The 17,952-nt window shown below is 37.6% G+C and overlaps 1 protein-coding gene and 1 pseudogene across 3 annotated transcripts in view; both read left to right on the forward strand.

Moving 5' to 3' along the window:
- NSUN3 (NOP2/Sun RNA methyltransferase 3) overlaps positions 1-17,952 on the forward strand; it is a 52,359-nt gene that overhangs the window by 13,423 nt on the left and 20,984 nt on the right. For both annotated transcript variants that reach the window (XM_044919581.1, XM_021687962.1), the window contains exons 4-5: positions 4,045-4,199; positions 5,153-5,274. In XM_044919581.1, coding sequence (XP_044775516.1) covers positions 4,045-4,199; positions 5,153-5,274 — 277 coding nt within the window. The remainder of the gene's footprint in view (positions 1-4,044; positions 4,200-5,152; positions 5,275-17,952) is intronic.
- Positions 9,080-11,039, forward strand: LOC110578453 (annotated as a pseudogene). The gene has a single exon (XR_002480178.1). The product of XR_002480178.1 is annotated as a heat shock cognate 71 kDa protein-like (transcript).

Genomic DNA, 17,952 nt, shown 5'->3' on the forward strand with positions numbered 1-17,952 from the left:
GCTGTAATTTAATGAAAAGCTGACCTGATTTTCAGTTTTAACAGTTTAAATATTCTTTATTATAATGCCATGTTTCAAATCAACTCAGCCACATTAGTGAGCATGTACTACGTGTGCAAGGCTTTGGATGGTAGGTGTGGAACTGTGAAAGATGCAGAAATAACTAAGATTTTGGTTCCTTGTAGAATGACAAAGTAGGTCTCCTAGCCAACCCTCCTGCTGAAAACAACTAAAAAATGTAGGATATAATATTAAAAACAGAATCTTTAAATGCATTGGTGATCTCCAAATATTCAGTAACCAAAATCTAAGAGATAATGGGAACCTAGATCAGTTGAGCATCAAAGCTAGCTTTTCACTTGTGAGCATTTGCTTAACCTGAAAAACTTGCATGTTGATTTTCATTGCTTCATGAAAATGTGGGAATAAAAGACAAAGCCAGAGCTTGCCCAAGAGATAATCTACTAGGAGGTTAACATACAGAAAGCTGAGATTCCAAAATGGTATACCCTCCATGTAAGGTAAACTAAGAAGAAATTGTCCTATCCCAAGGAACTGAAAGGAAAACTGTCTATTTTCAACTTTGATGATGGAGGAGGAATGGAAATACCCTCTGAAATTGTGTGAGCACAGCTAAGCCAGTGTAGACCATTATAGTGAAGTTGCAGAACATTGAAAATAAAGAGAAGATCTTAATAGCAGCCAGAGAGGACAGATAGTTTACCTCCAAAAGACAATAGAATGAGGATTGACCTTTGAGGGTAACAATGGAAACTAGCATTCAGAGGAATGATGTTTTCAGTGTCCTAAGAAAAGATGACTATAAATCCAGAAGTAGATTCACCAAGATATCCCTGAAGAATGAAAGTGAAATGGACGTGTTTTTTTTTAGACAAAAAGAGAGAATATAGGTTTGTCACCAATGATTCTGAAAGATGTGTTTCAGGAAAAAGGAAAGCCATTGTAGATGGATGATAAAAGATAACAAGAAGAAATGAAGAACAAAGAAGATGGGAAATATATGGGTAAATCTAAAAGTCATTGACTATAGAAGACAATGATGATAATGTTTTGTGCAGTTAAAAAATGTAAGCCCAAATATACAGTAACAGCATCTAGTTTGGGAGGGAGAATTAAAAGATTCTTGTATCTTTTAGGGAAAATGGTAAGGTTGACTAACCTTATATTTTTTTTACATATGCATGTTAAAAATTTTAAGTTTACATATGCATGTTAAAAATAATAGAAATGGAATATAAAATATTTAAACCAGAAAAAGGAAGAAGTGGAATGAAAAATAATTAAGACACGGGTCTTTCCTTCGAGTCTCTTAGTGTCTGATGGGGACAAGGTGTGACTTTGGGGAGCTTTCTTGGCCCTAGTTTATGCTCCACCACATATGTCTTTGGCTTCACCTTTACTCCCATTCCTTAAAGGCTTGAGACCCTTGAATTGTTTCCAGATTGGAGAAACCCTAGAAAAGATTCATGCTGTTCCTGCAGTTATCTGCTGCTGATGTTACTACTGCCGCAAATTGAGGAGCCTCCAGATAGCTTCCAGCTTACAAGCAAAAATCACCACACTTGAATGGTTGCTGTTACTGGCCTTGGGACTCTGGCTTGCCTGTAGGGGCCAGATAGCACAAACCTGAACTGAGTGGAAGTTATCAACTCTTGGAATGGACTTTAACCAATGAGAGGCAGGAGACAGGAAGATGACAGCAGATTACTTGTTCTTCCTCCTTACTCCACTAAAGCCCATAGTTTCTTCCAAGGCTTAGCAATTTCAGACTGTGGACATATCCTGAGAGACTGCCAGTGCTGTAGCCACCTTGATTACAAACCCTTTTATATTTGTGCTCCATCTTTGTATGATTTACTTCCTTTTTTCTTTCACTCTAGTTTCCCTGTGGTTGCATCTCCTCCATAACATTAACTTTTGCCTTAGGTCATTTTCTAGTGATTTCAGGTTTTTAGATAACTGTCCGTAAGCTGCATTAGCAAATCCTCTAAAAGCCCCTGAAGTAAACACATAAACTAAATTAAAAAAGAGTATACTACCTGTGTAAATGTAGCTTTAAAGTGATTTCTTATTCCTTTAACCCCCTAACAAAATTGATGCCATCTCCTAAGTGCCTTCCATATAGAAATTGTGGTGCGCTGGTAGTAGAAAGGGTAAGCAGTGCACATGAACATCTCTCTTGTGGTAAAATGTGGTTAAGTACTATAGAAGTGGTTCGAAGTATGTATGAGAAGTGGACAAGTCCGTCAGATTTGGTGGAGCACGGAGTATGTTGGTAAAACAGTGGGAGGTTAAAATTGAAAGGTTGTCTTGAGGTCTCATTATCACAGACCTTGAAATAAATCAATAGTTTGAACTTTACTGTATGATAGGAAATCACTAAATGTTTTTAATCATGGATTGACAATCAGAGAAAACAACTATGTATAGATATATATATAGAGAGAGAGAGATATGTAGATGTATATATATTTATACATATATATTTGAGCAAAGGGTTTACAAAAATATTTCCCCCTCTACATTACAATTTCACCTTCATGTAGTTCTCTAGCTTTGTTTCCCTGGTAACCTGACAGATTGTCACTACGTTTCCAGGCAACATTACTCATGATAAAAAAGACCCTGATGGGTAAAAATGCATGTGCACTGGGAGAAAGATGAAATAAGCCCCAGAGACCCACTAGGGATGCCCTGATTGGGTCTTCCTGAGTGCATTGATTCTTGTTACTGGGCAGTCCTCTTGTAACTTGGGCATCCCTCATGGAGATCCTGAAAGCTGTGCCTATGAAGTTGTTAGAAGAGATGTTGTCTTCTGTGGGACATGAAGCTTTTAAGCCAGGACAACTCCTACACCTGCCCAATGTGAATGTGGAAGATCCACAAGAGTGGCCAATCGTTAAGTGCTTGTATACTAGGTTGAACATAGAGTGCCAGTTGTGGAAAATCACTAAAATATGTGGGGGAGAAGACAGGGAGAATTTTTTTTTAAAGATTTTATTTATTTATTTATTTGAGAAAGTAAAACAGAGTGAGCAAGGTGAGGAGCAGAGGGAGAAGCAGGTTCCCTGCTGAGCAGGGAGCCCGACGCGGGGGCTCCATCCCCGGACTCTGGGATCATGACCTGAGCCGATGGCAGCCGCTTAACTGACTGAGCCACCCAGGCGCCCCAGGAAGAATTTTTAATAAGGTCTGTTTGTACAGATTTCTCTTGGCCCTGACTCCCCATCTCTGGTGATAAGAATATTTCTTTCCTTCTGGTGTAGGGAGAGTATTTTTCATACGGGATTTCATCTCCTTTTAGGAAAAAAAAAGGAAGGTAAAAATGCCCTTCCTGCATCTGCTATTATTCAAGTGCCTTTTACTCAAAATAATGTCAACATGCCAAAGTGGCATATTTTGGAGAGGCATGTTCTGAATCCTTTTACTAGGTACAATCCCCATTTTACACATAAGGAAACGGAGACTTTTTTTTTATGAAGTCATGAACATTTTTTATTAACATATAGTGTATTATTAGTTTCAGAGGTGGAGTTCAGTGATTGATTAGTTGTATATAACACCCAGTATTCATTATATCACGTGCCCTCCTTGTTACTACCTTGTTACCCCATCCCCCCACCCCCCTCCCCTCCAGCAACCCTCAATTTGGGAAACAGACTCTTGAGAGCTAAGTAACTTCCCAGTTATGGGAATTATGACATTTCATACTTTGAGCGATGTCTTACTAATACCATGAGGTATTGGTTGTATAGCATATCTTTAGGAATCCATAATTAAATTTGAATGAATAAATGGTCAGAGCTTCTGACAGGCTATGTAGGCAAGACTGTTGTGAATGTTTTGTGTGTGTGTGTGTGTGTATTGCTGTTTTTAAAACCTAAGATCATTATATTTACCTCTGTGCCCTATTTCTGCATAATTATGATGAATTGATTTCTTTCTGAAATTTATTTGATCAAAAGTGGAAATTTAACAATTCCATTGCATTCATTTTAAAACTTTTTAATCCTTTATGTTTAGGTTATCTTCACTGTAATGAACATGATAGTCTGAGATTGAGGTGGCTGAGGCAGACATTAGAATCTTTCATCCCACAGCCTTTGGTAAACGTAATTAAAGTGTCTGAATTGGATGGCAGAGAAATGGGAGATGCCCAGCCTGAAATGTTTGACAAGGTATAGTTATTGCATTGTGACAAACTGATGGGTTCCCAGTGATACCACTGTTATGTTGCTTTGTTGTTGTCTTCCATCTGCTTCCAGACATAGCCTGATACAATTTCTCAGTACTCTGGGAAATTTTGATAAAGTGAACAGGAAGCAGTTTTCATTTGATGGTCAGCATGGTTCAAAGGAAGCGGTAGTAACATTGGGATTGGGGATGATTGAATTTTTTTTTTAAGATATTATGTATTTATTTGACAGAGGGAATGACCGCAAGAGAGGGAACACAAGCAGGGGGAGTGGGAGAGGGAGAAGCAGGCTTCCCGCGGAGCAGGGAGCCTGATGCAGGGCTGGATCCCAGGACCCTGGGACCATGACCTGAGCCGAAGGCAGACGCTCAACGACTGAGCCACTCAGGCGCCCCATTGAATGTTTTTTATTTCCAGGTGCTTCAGAGATACTCAGGAAAAGATCAGATGTTACTTGGGTCAATGAACAAACATGTACACTATATAATTGCTTTAATTCAGTAACATTTCATATCAGAGTATGACAGTTGAAGAAAAAGAACATTTCAGCAAACCAAAATTGAAATATTAGTTCTCAAAAATAAATGCTGAGAATCCAGAAATATAGAATGTCTGTTTAAAACAAGTAACTTTTGTAAAAGCTTTTGCTATAGTCATCAAGAATATGAAATATGAGTAGACATTAGTAGACTTTTAGTCCTCCTGTTCCCTCTCTCTGCCAAAAACCGAACACTGAAAGTGCACAGGAAATTTTCCTGTAAAGTATTAGTGAAGAAATGTCATGAAGAATTTACCATAGTATATTTTTGGTTTTAAAAGAAATGTCTTTACTTACTAGCTACTTATTGTCATGTTTTACATAGATTCTCCATGTATTTTGCATCTGAGACTATATTTTCAGTGCATGTTTGCATTATATATCCTTTTTTTCTCTAGGTGTTAGTTGATGCTCCGTGTTCAAATGATCGAAGTTGGTTGTTCTCTTCTGATTCTCAGAAGGCAGCCTGTAGGATAAGCCAAAGGAGGAATTTGCCTGTTCTGCAGGTAGAACTCTTAAGGTGAGGGCTCTTAATAGAAAAGTTATTCTGGTTTCTAATGTAATTTAAATAGGCATGACAAATCATGACACAGGATTCCCCAAATGGAGGGTTTTCTGTGTAGGTGTTGATAATTATTCCTCCAAAGGCTGTATCCAGAAAATTCTTAACCTCTTTCCTTTCAGCTCTCATGCTGTAAGACCCCACTGCCCCCTCCCCCACCCCCTCAATGAAATGTAGTATTGCTGTGCATTGTCTTTTAAAGGATACATATGATTTTACTGTGGTTTAAAGTTGTTTGCCTCTCAGGACCGTCTCAAACCTAGTGTTCAGCACCCTATTCTTTCACCAGAACCTGAACAGTCCCCCATAATAGTAGCTTTGGACCAAGATGTATGTTTTTGGTAATGGATACATTGTTTTGGATGGGTCAGCCTCCTAGGAAACTGTAGTTCATTGTTAGCACTTACCTCCCCTTGAAGAATTCTCCAGAAGCATGTGACCACCAAGAAATACTTGGTTTTCTTATGAACAGAGGCATTTTGGGACATTCTGTCCTGGCTTCAAAAGAGATTTCTACTTATACTCTACTCCCAAGTAATTCCTGTTGTTCAATGCAGAACAAAAATTCTCTGGAATATTTTAAAATATAACTTAATGATGTATTATCACTTGTTACCTCTTACATGTGGAATGATAATGATTAACATTTTTTATGCACTTCTGACAACGTGGTTTACTTCCAATTTCTGATTGATACACAACAATGAATACATGCCATTACCTAAGTAGTACAACCAACTAATATGTAGTCTTGTTCTTGTACCAGATTATGAAATCAGCTCATATGGCTGTTCTAGGTAGTACCTACCAGAGGGTTCTTCTAAACGTCACTCATCTGGCAGTTAAACTATTTATATGCTTCCAGTGTCAGCCTTTCATCTACTAAACCCTAAGATATTTTGAGAATTTTATACCACCTTTCCCCTTCTACCTTTTGGATTATTAGCTTTGGCATGTTGCATAGATCCTGCTATAAGACTTCTTTCTCACCTAAATTTTCTCGATCTGGCTTCTTAGTTAATTATTCCAGCTACTCTGGGCCTTGCCATTGTTAACCTTACACCTTGTAACAGACAATAAGTTTTATGATGGGTTATTAGCTTTGTGACCTCTATTTTTTTTTTTAAACTGTGATTAGATAACCAGGCTTTCTGAGAATATCATTTTTCTTTCTCTCTCATGAAAAATCCTCCCTTCACTTCTTTTTCTTCCTGTTCATTACCAAGCTTTCTGTGTTTTATATTCTGTTGTTTTTCCTCCCATTTTGTCTCAGTTCATTGTAATCTATTTTCTTTTCCCTTTATTCTTCCAAATTTATGCTTGTTAAGGTTACTAAAGATCTATTAAATTGGCAAATATTTTTCAGTTTTAATTTTACTTGATCTCTTGATAGCATTTTAAAAATCTATTTTATTATATAACTATTACAAGGGAACATTTTCATTGTAAAAAGCTCAAATAATAAAAATGAAGCAAAAGGCCCTCTTGGCCATGGACCCAACCAAATACCAGCTTTCTTTACTGAGTTATCTGTTGGACTTGTTTAGTGGACTTGTGTGGACTTACCAAATCAAAAAAATTTCCAAACTTTTTCTCTAGCGATTTTTACAATTATGTGTGCATAGACAAATTCATTTAAAAATAATTGCTATCACTGTGTATATATTGTTCTGAAACTTGCTTTTTTTGTACTTAATTTTTCTTAGTTTTTTCCTTATAGATTTACTTTGTTCTCTTCAACTTTTGTGAAATATTAAATAGAATCAATCTATCATATTCTATTTAATCCTCTATTTTTTGAATATTTATATTATTTCCTTTTTTTTTTTTTTTTACTTTTACAAACCATCCTTTAATTTGTCTCATTGGACATGATACTAACATTTTTCTTGATTAAATATCAAGAAGTGGAATTGAGGATCAAACATTTTAGATACATTGTTTTCTAAAATAGCTATACCAGTTTATACTTTCTATTGCATTTGACTTTATTGACTGCATGTTTCCTCTTTTTTTTTTTTTTAAGATTTATTTATTTGTGGGGGGGGGCAGAGGGAGAGAGAGGGTCTTAAGCAGACTTCATGCTGAGCACAGAGTCGCACACAGGGCTCGATCTCACAACCCTGAGATCACGACTTGAGCTGAAACCAAGAGTCGGAGACTTAACCAACTGTGCCACTCAGGCGCCCCTGCTTGTTCTCTCTCATAGTATTCTCTTCCCTTGATTTTTGTGATCATATGCTTTCCTGGTTTTCTTCCTACTTATTTTCTTAATTTACCCTTAACCAGCTCATCCCATAATTTCTGGGTTTCCTTAGGCTGCTCATGTTGGCTCTCTTCTCTGTTTATCTGATGGCTTCAACTGATACAAGACACTACCTCCCAAGTATGTATCTAAGCTCAGATCTTTCTCCCTAGCCTCAGACCTATATATTCAGTTATCTATGACATATCTCCATTTGGAAGCCCCTTGGACACATAAAACTCAGTTTGTCAAGAGAAGAACTCATAATTTCAAATGCTATTCTGTCCCCCTCAAAATCAACACAACAAAAAATCAAATAGAAACCCCACTAATCTACCTCTTTTTTTCTCTCTTTTGTATCTCAGTAATTTCCATACCATCATACATTTGCCTAAGTCAGAAATCCATCTCCAATCCCCCTTTCTCTTGTACTCAGTCAATTGCTAAGATGTTTCAGTTGTACCTGTTCCGTATTTTTCAGGTTCATCCAGTTCTATCCATCCTGAATAGCCTAACCTGAGCCACCAGCATCTGTCATCTGAATCCTTGTAACTGGCTCCTAACTGCCCTGCATGTCTCCAGGTGTGAGCTTCACTTCGCTCTTCACAGTAAAGCAAATCTGATCTGAAATGTAAATCTGATTATGTCATTCTCCTTTTTAAAATTCTTCAGTGGTTCCCATTACCATTAAGATTTCAAATTCCTTAGTATGATATTCAAGCCGTCTTTGGATATGGTTCCTTCTTACTTCATTTGCCTCATTATCTCAGGACTTCTCTTGCTTTGTGTTCCACTGGAGCAGTTCTTCAAACTCACCTTACAATGTCATTTCTGAGGCCAGGACATTTCCTGTTCCTTTTGATTGAGGGTTCTTCTTATTCATTCTCCCCTTTCTGTTGGCTAACTCTGGATTCTTTAGAAATTAGCTCTGACTAGGGAGTGTAGCGTAAGGCTTCAATAAGAAGAGGTCAGGGATTGATATTCCCTTCATGTCCTTACTTTCATTTAAAAATATATTGTCGGGCGCCTGGGTGGCTCAGATGGTTAAGCGTCTGCCTTCGGCTCAGGTCATGATCCCAGGGTCCTGGGATCGAGTCCCACATCGGGCTCCCGGCTCAGCGGGGAGCCTGCTTCTCCCTCTGACCCTCTCCCCTCTCATGCTGTTTCTCTCTCGTTCGCTCTCTAAAAAATAAATTAAAAAATCTTAAAAAAAAAAATAAATAAAATAAAAATATATTGTCAGTTTCTTTGCTTAACATTTGCCTAGTACTTATCTCTCTCTTCAACAAGACTGTTATAAGCCCCATGGGAACAGGGATAGTCTTACTGTTTTTACTGCTAATACATAATTTGGTGTCTGGTATGTAGAAGGAGGTCAGCAAATAATTGTTTTAAAACACTAAATTAGAAGGGCTGAGTATTTAGAATTTAAATCTGTAATTAAATTTATAGCAAAGTTACTCTCATTGAATGCTGGGCTAGATCACCAGACAGCTGTTTTCTTCTCAAGCCGAGCCAGGCCCACACAGAAGCAACCATGTCTAAGGGACTGGCAGTTGGCATTGATCTTGGCACCACCTACTCTTGCGTGGGTGTCTTCCAGCACGGGAAAGTGGAAATAATTGCCAATGATCAGGGAAACTGAACCACCCCAAGTTATGTCGCCTTCACTGACACCGAATGATTGGTCGGTGATGCTGCAAAGAATCAAGTTGCGATGAACCCCACCAACACAGTTTTTGATGCCAAATGCCTGATTGGACGTAGATTTGATGATGCTGTTGTCCAGTCTGATATGAAGCATTGGCCTTTTATGGTGGTGAATGATGCTGGCAGGCCCAAGGTCCAAGTAGAATACAAGGGAGAGACAAAAAGTTTCTATCCAGAGGAGGTGTCCTCTATGGTTTTGATGAAGATGAAGGAAATTGCAGAGGCCTACCTTGGGAAGACTGTTAGCAATGCAGTTGTCACGGTACCTGCATACTTCAATGACTCTCAGCGTCAGGCTACCAAAGATGCTGGAACTATTGCTGGTCTCAATGTACTTCGAATCATCAACGAGCCAACTGCTGCTGCTATTGCTTATGGCTTAGACAAGAAGGTTGGTGCTGAAAGGAATGTGCTGATCTTTGACTTAGGAGGTGGCACTTTTGATGTGTCAATCCTTACTATTGAAGATGGGATCTTTGAGGTTAAATCCACAGCTGGAGACACCCACTTAGGTGGAGAAGACTTCGACAACAGGATGGTCAACCATTTTATTGCAGAGTTCAAGCGCAAACATAAGAAGGACATCAGTGAAAACAAGAGGGCAGTTCGTCGCTCCGTACTGCTTGTGAATGTGCTAAGCGTGTACTTTCTTCCAGCACACAGGCCAGTATTGAGATTGATTCTCTATATGAAGGAATCGACTTCTATACCTCTATTACTCGTGCCTGGTTTGAAGAATTAAATGCTGATCTGTTCTGTGGCACCCTGGACCCTGTAGAGAAAGCCCTTCGGGATGCCAAGCTAGACAAATCTCAGATCCATGATAATGTCCTGGTGGGTGGTTCTACCCGTATCCCCAAGATTCAGAAACTTCTACAGGATTTCTTCAATGGGAAAGAACTGAATAAGAGCATCAACCCTGATGAGGCTGTTGCTTACGGTGCAGCTGTCCAGGCAGCCACCCTTTCTGGAGACAAATATGAAAATGTTCAAGATTTGCTGCTCTTGGATGTCACTCCACTTTCTCTTGGCACTGAAACTGCTGGAGGAGTCATGACTGTTCTCATCAAGCATAATACTACCATTCCTACCAAACAGACACAAACCTTCACTACCTACTCTGACAACCAGCCTGGTGTGCTTATTCAGGTGTATGAAGGTGAGTGTGTCATGACCAAGGATAACAACCTACTTGGCAAGTTCGAACTCACAGACATATCTCTTGCCCCTCTTGGCGTTCCTCAGATTGAAGTCACTTTTGATATTGATGCTAATGGTATCCTCAATGTCTCTGCTGTGGATAAGAGCACAAGAAAAGAGAACAAGATTACCATCACTAATGACAAGGGCCTCTTGAGCAAGGAAGACATTGAGCGCATGGTCCAGGAAGCAGAGAAGTACAAAGCTGAAGATGAGAAACAGTGGGACAAGCTGTCTTCCAAGAATTCACTTGAGTGTTATGCATTCAACGGTTGAAGCAACTGTTGAAGATGAAAAACTTCAGGGCAAGATCAATGATGAGGACAATCAGAAGATTCTTGACAAGTGCAATGAAATCATCAATTGGCTTGATAAGAACCAGACTGCAGAGAAGGAAGAATTTGAACACCAGCAGAAAGAGCTGGAGAAAGTCTGCAATCCTATCATTACCAAACTGTACCAGAGTGCAGGGGGCATGCCAGGAGGAATGCCTGGAGGCTTCCCTGGTGGTGGAGCTGCTCCCTCTGGTGGTGCCTCCTCTGGACCCACCATCGAAGAGGTTGATTAAGTCAACTTGAGAATAGGTCCAGCATTGTTCCACACCAAATATTCAAAGGACCCAAATTTGTAGCAAATCCCATGGCAGTTTTAATGTTGAGCTGCTATAGTAAATAAACTGGGCATTCTTGGGCTCCTGGGTGGCTCAGTCGTTAAGCGTCTGCCTTCAGCTTGGGTCATGGTCCCAGGGTCCTGGGATCGAGCCCCACATCAGGCTCCCTGCTCAGCGGGAAGCCTGCTTCTCCCTCTTGCTCTGCCCCTGCTTGTGTTCCCTCTCTCACGTTCTCTCTCTGTGTCAAATAAATAAAATAAAATCTTTAAAGAAAATAAAAATAAAAAAAATAATAAACTGGGCTTTCTTGATACTTGAATATGGAATACGTGCACAGGGAAAGGAAATAAGCATTGCATTTATAAACACTGTATTGTTAAGTGGAAAATGCAATGTCTTAAATAAAACTGTATTTAATTGGCACCAAAAAAAATTATAGCAAAGTTAATCTGCCAAAGATGATATGATCACTGTTGTGCTGTGTAGTAATTAGACATAAACATAAAGCATTTCTGTAATTTATTTTGATTTGTATTGCTTTTATATAACCAAAGCGTGGTTTTAGTTTCAGTTTAGTGTTTTTCCTCCAATTGATACATTTCTCTTAACTTCATTTAGCATTTCAATCATTGTCGTAAAGGTCACACATTTATATAAACCTCACATAGGCACCTACTTATGCCCTAACAACTATGGCTCTTCCTTAGTGGCCACTTCACTCTCCCATCATCTTATTTTCCAAAAGGAATGGCTTTAGCATTACATCATTTTAGTAGCATATTAACAAGGCGCAAAACTGACATCTCACTCACTACAGGTGTAGATTTTTATGTAATGAGACGGGGAAGACCATCACCCCAGCCATCTCCTATTCTTTTCCTTGAGCAGCTACTCTCCATTTCCTGTCTCTGATGCTTGGTCTGTGTGAGAGATTTGGGAGCCACCTAAATAAAGTAGTTGAAACTTTGGGTCCCTTGGTTGTGTGGTTATGATGATAATGGGGAAAGAGTAGGAAACCCAAGCAATAGGCACAGAGAATAGTTCTAATTCCCTGACATCTACAAGTCTGGGAGTTGAAAAGATGAAGGAAAAAATGATAATGCCAGCCACAATTTCTCTTTTACCTCCTGTCCTTGACCCTAGAAAATGAAATATATAGTAATAGTAATTGTCTCATCAGGGATAGCTCTATCACTCTCTGTGCCACATACAAAGAAATTTCTTACTTTCTTTGGAATCTTTCTCACCTAGTTATTATCTTACCTTCCTTTAACAAAAGGTAATCCTTTTATTCCACAATAAGAAATGAAAGGTTTCAAATGCAAACATAGGCAAGAAAGTAAATATATTGATGTGTGAGTTTTACTCAAAAGTATAAAGGATTGATAGTAGATCCTTATTTTCATTTGCAAAGAGCAATTAGAAAGCAAGAAAGCAAATATTGCCTAGCTTGATATTGTGGACAGAAGATGGCACTCAGAAGGGAGAAAAGGAGTGGAATGGATAATTGAGAGGCAAATGAGGAAAACTTTTTGTACTGTTTTGTAGTATTTGCATTTGTCAGCTGACAGATACGGTATTCAAAGATACTTTATGCCCTCTGTGGCTGTATATTCATTTACCTCACCAGAAATTTTTCATATTTATATTAATTAGGCAGTCTGCATAGTGTTCACAGTTTTAGCTTTTGAAAACACAGTACTGTACAACCAAATATTACTCTTAACACGTTTTTATGAATGTGATACTTAAAATTGATACTTTATTATTATTATTAAAGATTTTATTTATTTATTTAAGAGAAAGAGAATGCACACAGAGCAGGGGAAGGGCAGAGGGAAAAGAGAAGCAGACTCCCTACTGAGCAAGGAACCTGATGTGGGGCTCAATCCCTGGACCCTGAGATCATGACCTGAGCCAAAGGCAGACGCTTAACCGATTGAGCCACCCAGGCATCTCAATACTTTAACATAATAGAAGTTTCTTGATGTTACATATTTTTAAAAAAGAGTAATGTTAGTAGATATGTAAGTCTTTTAAAATTATTTTAAAAATTATTGTATGTTTATAATCATGAAAAGAGTAATCTAACCTGATTTTTCTTTTTACCATGGAAAGCTTATTGGAAGACACAATGATGACAGGAGAGAGATTCCAAAGCATATGAGTTCATTGTACACTTATTGAGGACTCTTTGATTTATCCATACAGAAGTGGAAAAATTAGAATCTTCTGTTTAACTTATAAAACATGAAGATAAAATTATATACAACTCTCTCACATATCTTCCCAAAAACCATTTCAGAAGATAAGAATGTGGGACAACATTATAAGGAATAATTGAACATAAGCCAGTTCTATTAATGGAGTACCATTTGAAAGTATACCTTTACTTTATTTCTCAAAATAATTTCTGAGACCAGTCATTTCTGTTACATACTATGTATGTACATACTACATAATCAGATTCTCTGCTTCATTTTAATTTAAATGTATTAGGAAAAACAGAGTGGGAAAATATGTTGAAAATAACACACATGTAGTCTCTTTAGAAAGTGGCCATGGTGTTTGTGCAAAAGAAGTTTACATGATTTTTAGGTGGGAAAGGACGAACTGAAGAGTATGATTTATAACAAAAATATTGGTATGTTATTGCAGTAATGTATCATGTCATCCATTTCCTCAGAGAAAATCAATCACATTTAAAATACTGACCCCTTCTGGTTTTCTTTTCTCACTAGTTGACAAGTAAAATCCAATTTGTGAACCCATTGAAAAAGGAAGCTTAGATGATTCAGTTACATTTTGAAAATTTGTATAAATCATCCAGATAACTATCCTTAAAAGGTGGTACTCTGACAGCAAGAACTGTGTTTTAAAAGAAACATTAAAAAAAAAAAAAAATCCCCAACAACTCCTCTGTCATGCTCTTGAGCTGAGATAAGGGATACCTAGTGATTATGGAGCGTGAGTCTTCATCATTCATCATCATAGTGACCAAAATATTGATGTGTTCATGTTGGAAAAATAATATTTGGACATAACAGTTCTATTAGAATGGAAGATTTCACCACTGTTTTGGCTATGTATATAATTTCTTTTTAAAGGTCAATTAATTCACTTAGCTTTGCATACTATCATTATATGCTTAGTCATATGTTTGGAATCCAGAAAACAAAAGCAAACCACTATTAATACTACTACTCTTGCTGCTACTACTACTAATACTTTTCTTCCTCCTCTTTCTTCTTTTTTTCTTTAAGTTAAATGGCAGGAGTCAGAGGTTCTCAGATTAAAAATTTGTAATTTGGGCAAAGTCACACACTTCTTTTTAATGAGAGTGTGCAGATCCAAATATTCCACATTAAATGAAATTGTAAAAGGTTGAGGAGACATCCATAGTTTGTAGCTATTGTATTTTCAACATTAAAAGTATCTCAAGTATAGATTGAGAGTATGAAATAAAATCTTGAAAATGAGATTTTATCAGCATTTATGAATTTATCCAACATTTATTAAGTATTTTGCGTCAGAACTTTGCTAGGCACTGCAGATACTAAAATATATACGAAATGCTTTTTGTTCTCAGGGCAATTGTCATAACGTGGGGCAAGAACGTGTGGTAACAGAATAGAATACAGAGGTAGCAAGAGTGGGGACGCTAGGCTTTGGTCAGGTTAAGGATGGGGTGTGGGTTTACAAGTTATATTTTAACAAAATAAGCAACAGATAAATATTTAAGCTAAAGATATTTATTCTAATAATTTTTCCTAACATGGAAATAATGTAGTCTCATATAGCATTTGAAATATAAAAAGAAATATAAAGAAGAAAATAAGCCATCCGTTGAAAGAAATTTATATTGACTTACTTCCTTTGATTGCATATAGTAATTACAATAATAGAAATCATAGTGATATATAATTTGATATCTTTTTCTATTTAATTTATTATGAACATGTTAATAAGTAGTATTTGAAAATATACTTTTGAAATGGCTACATCATATTAAATCACTCCATTCATTCACATGTATTCTTCAGGTAGCTAGGAGTATCAAAGACTTTCTACTGATAGGATCTCATTAATGCAAGAAATAGGTACAAAAACCTCCTAGTGGAGATTAAAATATCAGCCTTTTCAATGATCCAGGCAAGAGTTTGATAATTCTTTGGGGAAGGAGTTAGCAGCTGGCCTGTGATCCATTTCTCTCTTGATTTCTAGGGAGGCAGTCCCATGGAAAGAAAGAAGGCGGGTGACCCAGTTAAACATGATGATAACTGACCTCCTTGGTAAATAGACTAATGAATTTTGTTGAGAGGAGAACTCTTACTTATGGCATGCTTTGAGCAGAATATCCCTGGTTAGGATTGCCATGGTAAACACAACCTAGAATCTAGATTTATGAGGCCCAGCTTCCTGGAGAGTGTCATACAAGTATTCAACTCCCTAAGATATATTGGAGATGCTCCCCATTGTGTGAGGTGACCTGTGAAATTTGCTTAGAGAACTCATCTATTATCTGAGCTAGAAAACATTCTGAGCTATAAGCAAGACTGAGATAGCCACATTGGATGTCCCTGCCTCTTTTATGCCGCTTGATTGCTTGTATATTTGAAATTATTAGTAAAGCTTGATAATGGCTAAGATATCTGGCTCATGAGAATCTGATTTGACAATCCAGTCCTTTGTGTTAGCTCACCCCTAAACCCCACCCAGGGGCCTCTGATGAAACCTTATTCCAGTCCCACATCTAAATCTTGAAATTTAATCAGCTAATCCAGACAGCTCTAGACAGTAAGTAAGAGCCCTCCCCCTTTATATCCTGTGCATGGAAACATGATTAAAAAAGTGAATGGGTAGGACCTGTTGTGCCAGAGCTCAGGCAGTTCCAGGAGAATAGAGAGTTTGTGATGTTCCACGAATAGTGATTTTTCCATTTTGGTTCCACTCATTAGTAAAAATAATAACAATGGATGCTGTTCATTGACTACATTAGCTACTTCTCTCCTTGTTTGCAGAGGCTCAAGTAAATAGGTGGAGAGGGTCTTGAATTGTTTACTCCAGCAACATGCCTATCCCTGCCTTGTAGGTGGAGGAGGAAGAATCTCCTCCTCCTTCATAGAAACAGGATGCAAGGATAGTGACATCTCCCCCCCCAACTGTATTCTTTCTGTTTATTGTATTCTCAGTATTTATTGAGTGCCTTTTATATTCTGAGCACCAGTGGTGAAACAGGGCAGATTGAAATTTTGTTTGACGTGGCTGCCATTATTTTGTAAGTAAGTAACCGTCCATCATTACTGATGTAGGAGTTTCATGACTTCTGTCAACATCCCTGAAACTGGCATGCTACCTTTTTAGCTTACAAGCAAGATAAATATCTTCACAGTTTTTGACTTTGTGGTACAATATCTTCTCCATATTGTGGCTTGGTAGCTTACCTTTTACTCTTTTTAGTGTTCTGGTTTTTTTGTTTTTGTTTTTATAAAGAAAGGTTATTGCTTTTTAAATATATCTATATCTTCCCTTAGGATGAATGCTTCTTTGTGTCCTGTTTAAGAAATATTTCCATAACTTAGATAATCTCTTGTGTTATTTTCTGGAAGCTTCATTTTTTAACTTTTACATTTAGGTCTATAATACACCTCAGCTAATTTTTGTTTAGTAGTGTAAGGTAGGAATCTATTTTCTTTTCTTCCTTCCCGTTTTCCTTCCTTTTTTTAGCCTTGCACATGAATACCTAATTGTCCCAACAGCTTTTATTTTATTTTTTTAAAGATGTATTTATTTATTTTTAGAAAGAGAGAGAAAGCACATGGGAATGGGGGAAGAGGCAGAGGGAGAGAGAGAATCTCTAGTAGACTCCCAGCTGAGCACGGAGACCCACATAGGGCTCCATCTCACGACCCTGAGATCATGACCTGAGCCGAAATCAAGAGTCACACGCTTAACCAACTGAACCACCCAGGTGCCCCCCAACAGCATTTATTGAAAAGTCTGTCCATTTACCAGTACTCTGTAGTGCTACTTCTGTCATAAATCAGATGTCCACATTAACATCAGTCTGATTTCTGTTTATTCAATTGCTTTGTTTACAGATCCTCCAACTAGTGCTACACTAACTTACCATAGCATTAATGTCATAATATGTAGGTGCAAATATTCCCTTTTGTTTGTTTGTTTCATTTTGTTTTGTTAAGAGTATGTTGGCTATTTTCGATTCCTTTGCATCTTTACATTTTAGAATCAGCTTTTCAAGTTTCATAAAAAACTTGTAGGGATTTTGATTGGAATTACATTAAACCTATCAGTTTAGAGAGTTTTGACATTTTCCTGCTATTTCACAATATTGATAAATTTGTTAAGTTTAAAATTTATAGATTCTTTTGGCTTTTTAACAAAACCCCTCATAATTCTGTGATATGTAGAAATATATAGGTAATTTTTTCTGGATTCTGTTTGATATTTTGCCTAGGATTTTTTCCTGTGTGTTCATGAGTGAAACTGGCCTGTAATTTTTCATTTTTGAAATAGTCTTATTAGAGTTTGTAATTAAGGTTATGCTGGCTTCATAAAATGAACTGAGGAGTGGGTTCTCATTTATGTTCTCTGGAACAGTGTATGGAAAATTGCCATTATTTTTTTCCCTTGACTATTTGACAGAAACTGCAGTTGAAGCCATAATGGACCTGGAGTTCTTTGGGGAAATTTTTGACCGTTGATTTAGTTGTTTCTTTAACAGTTACAGGACTCTTTTTTAAAAGATTTTATTTATTTATTTGACACAGAGAGAGAGAGCGCGCATGCACAAGCAGGGGGAGTGGCAGGCAGAGGCAGAGGGAGAAGCAGGAAGCAGGTTCCCCACTGA

This window comes from Neomonachus schauinslandi, chromosome 1 (assembly GCF_002201575.2).
Source record: "Neomonachus schauinslandi chromosome 1, ASM220157v2, whole genome shotgun sequence".
Classification (NCBI taxonomy): Eukaryota; Metazoa; Chordata; class Mammalia; order Carnivora; family Phocidae; genus Neomonachus; species Neomonachus schauinslandi.